This window comes from Nerophis lumbriciformis, linkage group LG19 (genome assembly GCF_033978685.3).
Source record: "Nerophis lumbriciformis linkage group LG19, RoL_Nlum_v2.1, whole genome shotgun sequence".
In the NCBI taxonomy this organism is placed as follows: Eukaryota; Metazoa; Chordata; class Actinopteri; order Syngnathiformes; family Syngnathidae; genus Nerophis; species Nerophis lumbriciformis.
The window spans coordinates 39937961-39949124 of NC_084566.2; the positions used below are offsets into that span (position 1 = coordinate 39937961).

The 11164-nt window shown below is 42.0% G+C and overlaps 1 protein-coding gene across 1 annotated transcript in view; it reads left to right on the forward strand.

The window, feature by feature from the left end:
* myripa (myosin VIIA and Rab interacting protein a) overlaps positions 1 to 9684 on the forward strand; it is a 57174-nt gene extending 47490 nt beyond the window's left edge. The window contains exons 13-15 of the mRNA XM_061979817.1: positions 72 to 170; positions 261 to 321; positions 9364 to 9684. Of these exons, the coding sequence (XP_061835801.1) occupies positions 72 to 170; positions 261 to 321; positions 9364 to 9386 (183 nt within the window). The 3' untranslated portion in view covers positions 9387 to 9684. The remainder of the gene's footprint in view (positions 1 to 71; positions 171 to 260; positions 322 to 9363) is intronic.
* Positions 9685 to 11164: the final 1480 nt, after the last annotated feature.

An 11164-nucleotide genomic window follows, 5' to 3' on the forward strand; every position in this document is an offset into this window, starting at 1 on the left:
TGCACATTTCAGAATAAAACCAATCAGGCTTGTAAATGTCCAAATCGATACATTTCTGCGTATTGTTGCAGATCAGCGACATCTCCGCGAGGATCGCCGCCCTGAGGAGCGCCGGTCTCAATGTGGACCCGCAGTCTCGCGTCGCCAAGACCGCGACGGTCCCAGTCATGGTAGCGTGTTGTCGTTCACACACACCCGCGATGCGGCCCACCAAAAATGATGTCATGGCCCTCACACCAGACGGCGTTGTCTTTTTCCAGCCTCTCACCCTGAACTCGTCCAGACAGCGGAGGAGACGACTGCCTGCACTCCCACGTGGAGGTGAGAAGCCAACTACCATTTCACTCACACTCGTATTAAAGATGCCCGAAGTACCCTATTTTCCGGACCATAGGGCGCACCGGATTACAGGTAAAAGCCAGTAAATTTGAATATTTTGAAAAACTTGATTTATTTCAGTAATTGCATTCAAAAGGTGTAACTTGTACATTATATTTATTCATTGCACACAGACTGATGCATTCAAATGTTTATTTCATTTAATTTTGATGATTTGAAGTGGCAACAAATGAAAATCCAAAATTCCGTGTGTCACAAAATTAGAATATTACTTAAGGCTAATACAAAAAAGGGATTTTTAGAAATGTTGGCCAACTGAAAAGTATGAAAATGAAAAATATGAGCATGTACAATACTCAATACTTGGTTGGAGCTCCTTTTGCCTCAATTACTGCGTTAATGCGGCGTGGCATGGAGTCGATGAGTTTCTGGCACTGCTCAGGTGTTATGAGAGCCCAGGTTGCTCTGATAGTGGCCTTCAACTCTTCTGCGTTTTTGGGTCTGGCATTCTGCATCTTCCTTTTCACAATACCCCACAGATTTTCTATGGGGCTAAGGTCAGGGGAGTTGGCGGGCCAATTTAGAACAGAAATACCATGGTCCGTAAACCAGGCACGGGTAGATTTTGCGCTGTGTGCAGGCGCCAAGTCCTGTTGGAACTTGAAATCTCCATCTCCATAGAGCAGGTCAGCAGCAGGAAGCATGAAGTGCTCTAAAACTTGCTGGTAGACGGCTGCGTTGACCCTGGATCTCAGGAAACAGAGTGGACCGACACCAGCAGATGACATGGCACCCCAAACCATCACTGATGGTGGAAACTTTACACTAGACTTCAGGCAACGTGGATCCTGTGCCTCTCCTGTCTTCCTCCAGACTCTGGGACCTCGATTTCCAAAGGAAATGCAAAATTTGATTGGTTGGGTGATGGTTTGGGGTGCCATGTCATCTGCTGGTGTCGGTCCACTCTGTTTCCTGAGATCCAGGGTCAACGCAGCCGTCTACCAGCAAGTTTTAGAGCACTTCATGCTTCCTGCTGCTGACCTGCTCTATGGAGATGGAGATTTCAAGTTCCAACAGGACTTGGCGCCTGCACACAGCGCAAAATCTACCCGTGCCTGGTTTACGGACCATGGTATTTCTGTTCTAAATTGGCCCGCCAACTCCCCTGACCTTAGCCCCATAGAAAATCTGTGGGGTATTGTGAAAAGGAAGATGCAGAATGCCAGACCCAAAAACGCAGAAGAGTTGAAGGCCACTATCAGAGCAACCTGGGCTCTCATAACACCTGAGCAGTGCCAGAAACTCATCGACTCCATACCACGCCGCATTAACGCAGTAATTGAGGCAAAAGGAGCTCCAACCAAGTATTGAGTATTGTACATGCTCATATTTTTCATTTTCATACTTTTCAGTTGGCCAACATTTCTAAAAATCCCTTTTTTGTATTAGCCTTAAGTAATATTCTAATTTTGTGACACACGGAATTTTGGATTTTCATTTGTTGCCACTTCAAATCATCAAAATTAAATGAAATAAACATTTGAATGCATCAGTCTGTGTGCAATGAATAAATATAATGTACAAGTTACACCTTTTGAATGCAATTACTGAAATAAATCAAGTTTTTCAAAATATTCTAATTTACTGGCTTTTACCTGTATAAGGCCAATGAATGGTCTTTTTTTTAATCTTTTTTCATACAAAAGGCGCACTGGATTATAAGGCGCATTAAAGGAGTCATATTATTACTATTTTTTTCTAAATGTAAAAGACTTCCTTGTGGTCTACATAACATGTAATGGTGGTTCTTTGCTCAAAATGTTGCATAGATGATGTTTTACACATCATCTTCAAGTCGCTTTCTGACAGTCTCTTCCGGATGCGCCGTTTTGTCTTATTTACGTGCCTCCACTTGGACAGCGTCTTCTCCCCGTCATCTTTGTTGTAGCGGTGTAGCGTGCAAGGACGGGGGTGGAAGAAGTGTCAAAAGATGGGGCTAACTGTTTTAATGACATTCACACTTTACTTCAATCAATAACGGAGCAGCATCTCCTCATCCGGAAACAACAACCACACCTAAAATGTGTCCCGTGAAAAACCGTCCGACCGGAACTCTCTAATAACTAAAATTCCTTGGGTGAATAATGTAAACTCACTACACCGGTATGTTTTAGTGCTTTCATGGCGAGTTTACTGACAAATATAAGTAAGAACTTTACACGACCGTATTTTTCGGACTATAAGTCGCAGTTTTTTTTCATAGTTTGGCCGGCGGTGCGACTTATACTCAGGAGCGACTTATGCGTGAAATGATTAACACATTATAATATTATTGATCTCATTCACGTAAGAGACTAGACGTATAAGATTTCATGGGATTTATCGATTAGGAGTGACAGATTGTTTGGTAAACGTATAGCATGTTCTATATGTTATAGTTATTTGAATGACTCTTACCATAATATGTTACGTTAACATACCAGTTGGTTATTTATGCCTCATATAACGTACACTTATTCAGCCTGTTGTTCACTATTCTTCATTTATTTTAAATTGCCTTTCAAATGTCTATTCTTGCTGTTGGCTTTTATCAAATACATTTCCCCAAAAAATGCGACTTATATATGTTTTTTTTCCTTCTTTATCATGCATTTTCGGCAGGTGCGACTTATACTCCGAAAAATACAGTACTTTATATTACATCTACATTATCTACATTTTGATGGATTTTTTGAGCGCCGTGTGTAATGTTCTATATTTTCAATGGAACATTTTAAAATGTTGGTGTTGTTTACTTGAGACTTATCTCTTATGTTTGACTGCCATCTACTGGTCACACTTATCACCACACAATGTACCGTATTTTCCGCACCATAAGGCGCCCTGGGTTATAAGCCGCGCCTTCAATGAACGGCATATTTCAAAACTTTGTCCACCTATAAGCCGCCCCGTGTTGTAAGCCGCATCTAACTGCGCTAAAGGAATGTCAAAAAAACAGTCAGATAGGTCAGTCAAACTTTAATAATATATTAAAAACCAGCGTGATGTGGGCGCGCATGGAGTCGTATATCAACATGGACGGAGCTGCGTGAAAAAAGCCACCCGGCCTCTTCGCGTAAACTTACCTTAACCACTCGCTCATCTTTTCTTCATCCATCCATCCCTTCGAGTTAGCTTTTATGATGACGCCGGCTGGAAAGGTCTCTTTTGGCAAGGTCTTCCTTTTGAATATCACCATGGGTGGAAGTTTCTGGCCATTAGCATGGCAAGCTAGAACCACAGTGAAGGATGACTTCTCATTCCCTGTGGTGCGAATATTCACCGTACGTGCTCCCGTTGTATCCACAGTGCGGTTCACAGGAATATCAAAAGTCAGTGGAACCTCGTCCATGTTGATAATGTTCTCTGGCCGGATCTTTTTTTCAGCTATCTTGTTTTTACAATATGCACGGAAAGTAGCCAGCTTTTCTTGAAAGTCTTTAGGCAGTTGCTGTGAAATAGTAGTCCGTGTGCGGATGGAGAGATTGCGTCTTGGAAACCTGTCGCTTAGTAGGAGCCATTTTGTGGTCTTTACAGATGTAAACACACAAAGGAAATGAAACGTAATATCCGCGCTTCTTCTTCTTCTACGCGGGCGGGTGGGTGGTTGCTTACAGTAGAAGAAGAAGCGCTTCCTGTTCTATGGGGGCGGGTGCTTACCTTGGCGGTTGCTTGCGTAGAAGCAGAAGCACTTCCTCTTCTACGGGGAAAAAAGATGGCGGCTGTTTACCGTAGTTGCGAGACCGAAACTTTATGAAAATGAATCTTAATATTAATCCATATATAAAGCGCACCGGGTTATAAGCCGCACTGTCAGCTTTTGAGTAAATTTGTGGTTTTTAGGTGCGGCTAATAGTGCGGAAAATACGGTACCAAATAAAATAGTGTAGCGTCCCTGGAAGAGTTGCTACTGCAGGGAATTCTGGGTATTGATTGATTGATTGAGACTTTTATTAGTAGATTGCACAGTACAGTACATATTCCGCACAATTGACCACTAAATGGTAACACCCCCAATAAGTTGTTCAACTTGTTTAAGTCGGGGGTCCACGTTAATCAATCTGATGGTAGTATTTGTTCCGTTGTGTTCATGTTGTGTTACGGTGCAATTATTCTCCTGAAATGTGTTTGTCATTGTTGTTTAGTGTGGTTTCATAATATGGCACATGTTTATGACAGTGTTGGCGTTGTTTATACTGCCGCCCTTAGTGTGACATGTAAGGCTGTTGAGTAAGAATGCCCTTCATACACTCATGTATTAAAAGTCATCATGGCTCACACACACGTTTGCTTCCGGAAGTTATGAAACATGTGTCTTATAATGATTGTCAACGATTAAATACATGTTTTCCCCTTTAAGTCTCACATAGGTACTCCATGACTCTAGCCTGTTTTACTACTGACTGGATGAAGTCCTTGGGCTCAAATACTAGTGTGGCCTCAATAGCCCTGCTGTAGTGTGTAGCATGCTGGGAATTATCTGCACATGTGATGGAGGAATGCACAGTGCAGGGTTGAAATTACCAGGCCAGTGACAGTCACAACTATGGTACCAGGCTAGTGACAGTCACAACTATGGTACCAGGCTAGTGACAGTCACAACTATGGTACCAGGCTAGTGACAGTCACAACTATGGTACCAGGCTAGTGACGGTCACAACTATGGCACCAGGCTAGTGACGGTCACAACTATGGCACCAGGCTAGTGACGGTCACAACTATGGTACCAGGCTAGTGACAGTCACAACTATGGCACCAGGCTAGTGACAGTCACAACTATGGCACCAGGCTAGTGACAGTCACAACTATGGCACCAGGCTAGTGACAGTCACAACTATGGTACCAGGCTAGTGACAGTCACAACTATGGTACCAGGCTAGTGACAGTCACAACTATGGTACCAGGCTAGTGACAGTCACAACTATGGTACCAGGCTAGTGACAGTCACAACTATGGTACCAGGCTAGTGACAGTCACAACTATGGTACCAGGCCAGTGACAGTCACAACTATGGTACCAGGCCAGTGACAGTCACAACTATGGTTGCATGCTAGTGACAGTCACAACTATGGTACCAGGCTAGTGACAGTCACAACTATGGTACCAGGCTAGTGACAGTCACAACTATGGTACCAGGCTAGTGACAGTCACAACTATGGTACCAGGCCAGTGGCAGTCCCAACTATGGTACCAGGCTAGTGACAGTCACAACTATGGTACCAGGCTAGTGACAGTCACAACTATGGTACCAGGCTAGTGACAGTCACAACTATGGTACCAGGCTAGTGACAGTCACAACTATGGTACCAGGCTAGTGACAGTCACAACTATGGTACCAGGCCAGTGACAGTCACAACTATGGTTGCATGCTAGTGACAGTCACAACTATGGTACCAGGCTAGTGACAGTCACAACTATGGTACCAGGCCAGTGACAGTCACAACTATGGTACCAGGCCAGTGACAGTCACAACTATGGTACCAGGCTAGTGACAGTCACAACTATGGTACCAGGCCAGTGACAGTCACAACTATGGTACCAGGCTAGTGACAGTCACAACTATGGTACCAGGCTAGTGACAGTCACAACTATGGTACCACGCCAGTGGCAGTCCCAACTATGGTACCAGGCTAGTGACAGTCACAACTATGGTACCAGGCTAGTGACAGTCACAACTATGGTACCAGGCTAGTGACAGTCACAACTATGGCACCAGGCTAGTGACAGTCACAACTATGGTACCAGGCTAGTGACAGTCACAACTATGGCACCAGGCTAGTGACAGTCACAACTATGGCACCAGGCTAGTGACAGTCACAACTATGGCACCAGGCTAGTGACAGTCACAACTATGGTACCAGGCTAGTGACAGTCACAACTATGGTACCAGGCTAGTGACAGTCACAACTATGGTACCAGGCCAGTGACAGTCACAACTATGGTACCAGGCTAGCCCTAAGAGGTGCTCTCACCCGTCTTAAACCCTAAAGTGATGTTTTGAAAAAGACTGTTATGTAAAAAAATGGATGGATGGATGTCATGTATAGGACAATCACTTACTGGAATCCACTTCCACAATATCTGCTATCAATCACCAGCATAGTGGGTTTTAGGAATAGACTAAGAGGAGAAGTATTGTGGAAAGAGATTATTTTAGATTGTACCTAATGTCATGACTGGTTTGATTGATTGACTATTTTATTGATTATCGGATGAAAATGGATGGATGGTACTTTTTCGTCACTTATTGTTTGTCTTTGGTACACTAATGTGTATATTATAGGCCATTGGTTCTTTGTTTTATTTTTGCAAAAATATATATATATATTTATATTGCTCTTTTTTATCTTTGGTGTGAACATTATTATGTAAACTCAAAGTTATTGTTTTTTTGGTTTTACAACATTTTATTATTGATCATGTTGTACTGCATCGTAATCTTTTGTGTTTGTGATTGTGTGATGTTTTTTTGGCCTGGACCCCAGGAAGAATAGTCTCCACTGGGGTGTAGACTAATGGGGATCCTTAATAAACTAAACTATCTCATTTTTCTCCTAAATGTTTCATTAAAATCCACCCATAATTTTATTTATTTAGGTTGCTAACAAACTAACTGACTGACTAAATGACTGACTAAATGACTAACTGATAGACAAACTAACTGACTGACTAACTGACTAACTGATAGACAAACTAACTGACTGACTAAATGACTGACTGACTAAATGACTAACTGACTGACTAAATGACTAACTGATAGACAAACTAACTGACTGACTAACTGACTGACTAAATGACTGACTGACTAAATGACTAACTGATAGACAAACTATCTGACTGACTGACTAACTGATAGACAAACTGACTGACTAAATGCCTAACTGATAGACAAACTAACTGACTGACTGACTAAATGACTAACTGATAGACAAACTGACTGACTGACTAAATGACTAACTGATAGACAAACTAACTGATTGACTGACTGACTAACTGATAGACAAACTGACTGACTGACTAAATGCCTAACTGATAGACAAACTAACTGACTGACTAACTGATAGACTGCCTAACTGACTGACTAAATGACTAACTGATAGACAAACTATCTGTCTGACTGACTAACTGACTGACTAACTGATAGACAAACTATCTGACTGACTAACTGATAGACAAACTAACTGACTGACTGACTAAATGCCTAACTGATAGACAAACTGACGGACTGACTAAATGACTAACTGATAGACAAACTAACTGACTGACTAAATGACTAACTGATAGACAAACTATCTGACTGACTGACTAACTGATAGACAAACTGACTGACTAAATGCCTAACTGATAGACAAACTAACTGACTAAATGACTAACTGATAGACAAACTGACTGACTGACTAAATGACTAACTGATAGACAAACTAACTGATTGACTGACTGACTAACTGATAGACAAACTGACTGACTGACTAAATGCCTAACTGATAGACAAACTAACTGACTGACTAAATGACTAACTGATAGACAAACTAACTGATTGACTGACTGACTAACTGATAGACAAACTGACTGACTGACTAAATGACTAACTGATAGACAAACTGACTGACTGACTAAATGCCTAACTGATAGACAAACTATCTGACTGACTGACTAAATGACTAACTGATAGACAAACAAACTGATTGACTGACTGACTAACTGACTGACTGACTAAATGCCTAACTGATAGACAAACTAACTGACTGACTGACTAAATGACTAACTGATAGACAAACTGACGGACTGACTAAATGACTAACTGATAGACAAACTAACTGACTGACTAAATGACTAACTGATAGACAAACTATCTGACTGACTGACTAACTGATAGACAAACTGACTGACTAAATGCCTAACTGATAGACAAACTAACTGACTAAATGACTAACTGATAGACAAACTGACTGACTGACTAAATGACTAACTGATAGACAAACTAACTGATTGACTGACTGACTAACTGATAGACAAACTGACTGACTGACTAAATGCCTAACTGATAGACAAACTAACTGACTGACTAAATGACTAACTGATAGACAAACTAACTGATTGACTGACTGACTAACTGATAGACAAACTGACTGACTGACTAAATGACTAACTGATAGACAAACTGACTGACTGACTAAATGCCTAACTGATAGACAAACTATCTGACTGACTGACTAAATGACTAACTGATAGACAAACAAACTGATTGACTGACTGACTAACTGACTGACTGACTAAATGCCTAACTGATAGACAAACTAACTGACTGACTGACTAAATGACTAACTGATAGACAAACTAACTGATTGACTAAATGACTAACTGATAGACAAACTGACGGACTGACTAAATGACTAACTGATAGACAAACTAACTGACTGACTAAATGACTAACTGATAGACAAACTATCTGACTGACTGACTAACTGATAGACAAACTGACTGACTAAATGCCTAACTGATAGACAAACTAACTGACTGACTGACTAAATGCCTAACTGATAGACAAACTAACTGACTGACTGACTAAATGCCTAACTGATAGACAAACTAACTGATTGACTGACTGACTAACTGATAGACAAACTAACTGACTGACTGACTAAATGACTAACTGATAGACAAACTAACTGACTGACTGACTAAATGACTAGCTGATAGACAAACCAACAGCAACAATTATAACCTGCTGGTGGCGGTAATAAAAGAGCAAACAGGTGTCATTAAAAAGAAAAAGTTGAAGCTAATAACACAAAACTGACATGCAGGATGTTTTTTTATCTATTTAAAAAAAATCGACATATTGTTTTGGGTTGGAAAATGGTCCTTTAACATTTCAGTACGCGGCCCTCGTTGGAAAAAGTTCGGACACCCCACAGTTGATTTAGTATTGATTCATATACTTTTTTTTTTTTTTTTTACCTAAATATATTTCTTGTGTTTCAGAAGACAAGAAGAGCTCACCTTGAAGGAACGTCGGTGGTTCTAAAAGTGCCTTCAGTCATCACTTGCAGGTTCAGTCTAACATGCAACATATAAGTGTTATAAAGTGTATTAATAATCTTCATATAGTTTATAAATGATGACTTTCCGGAAGAAAAGAACAGCCAAGACAAATGTATATGTGTACACGTAATATCTTTGTGAGCATTTATAATATAGTAGTGTACATACAGTATATTGCCAAAAGTATTTGGCCACCCATCCAAATGATGCAAATCAGGTGTCCTAATCACTTGTATAATAAATCAAGCACTTAGGCATGGAGACTGTTTATACAAACATTTGTGAAAGAATGGGCCGCTCTCAGTGATTTCCAGCGTGGAACTGTCACAGGATGCCACCTGTGCGACAAATCCAGTCGTGAAATTTCCTCGCTCCGAAATATTCCAAAGTCGACTTTATTATAAGAAAAGTGACGAGTTTGGGGAACAACAGCAACTCAGCCACCAAGCGGTAGGCCGGGTAAACTGACAGAGAGGGGTCAAAGTGCATAGTCCAAAGACTTTCTGCACAGTCAATTACAAACTTCATGTGACCTTCCAATTAGCCCACGTACAGTACGCAGGGAGCTTCGTGGAATGGGTTTCCACGGCCGGGCGGCTGCATCTAAGCCATGCGTCACCGAGTCCAATGCAAAGTGTGGGATGCGGTGGTGTAAAGCACGTCGCCACTGGACTCTAGAGCAGTGGAGACGCCTTCTCTGGACTGTTAGAATAATTATGTGTAAGTTATCACAAAAGTTTCCGTTTTCGGAAACTTCCCAGTGAGCAGACAAAAGCTATCTTTGTTGTACCAAGCCAAAGGCTTGGAAAGTTCCACTCTGTACGATGGGAGGAGACGGGAGGGGGTTTATCTATTGTGATCCAAGACTTGCCCAAGCTCGATCCAGGACCATCTTTTTCTTTTGTGTTAATGTGACCGAAAACAATGGCTGTTTACATGCCCCCCCATTCCTTTGGAAACATCTGTTATGTAAACAGGGAATATCCAAATAAAGGAGGAGACGTGAACCTTTTTTTGTTCGAGCGTAATGACACTGTACGAGGGTACAGATGTACACCTTTCTCCTCGCTGAGCAGAATTGAATTCTGTCTCTGTTTGATTCTTTGCTTCCTGTCTGTTTTAATAGATGTCATCGATGTTTAAACCTGACAACCGCTTTTCCTTCTGGCAATCTGATGGACCAGGAGAACGCTACATTTCCGACTGCATTGTGCCGAGTGTGAAATTTTGGTGGAGGAGGAATTATGTCACCGATTCTGTTCATAACTTTTATGGACAGAATTTCTAGGCGGGGGCGGTACCTCTGGATTGGCAGACCGGGGTGGTGGTTCCTCTCTTTAAGAAGGGGAACCGGAGGGTGTGTTCCAACTATCGTGGGATCACACTCCTCAGCCTTCCCGGTAAGGTCTATTCAGGTGTACTGGAGAGGAGGCTACGCCGGATAGTCGAACCTCGGATTCAGGAGGAACAGTGTGGTTTTCGTCCTGGTCGTGGAACTGTGGACCAGCTCTATACTCTCGGCAGGGTCCTTGAGGGTGCATGGGAGTTTGCCCAACCAGTCGACATGTGCTTTGTGGACTTGGAGAAGGCATTCGACCGTGTCCCTCGGGAAGTCCTGTGGGGAGTGCTCAGAGAGTATGGGGTATCGGACTGTCTGATTGTGGCTGTTCGCTCCCTGTACGATCAGTGTCAGAGCTTGGTCCGCATTGCCGGCAGTAAGTCGGACACGTTTCCAGTGAGG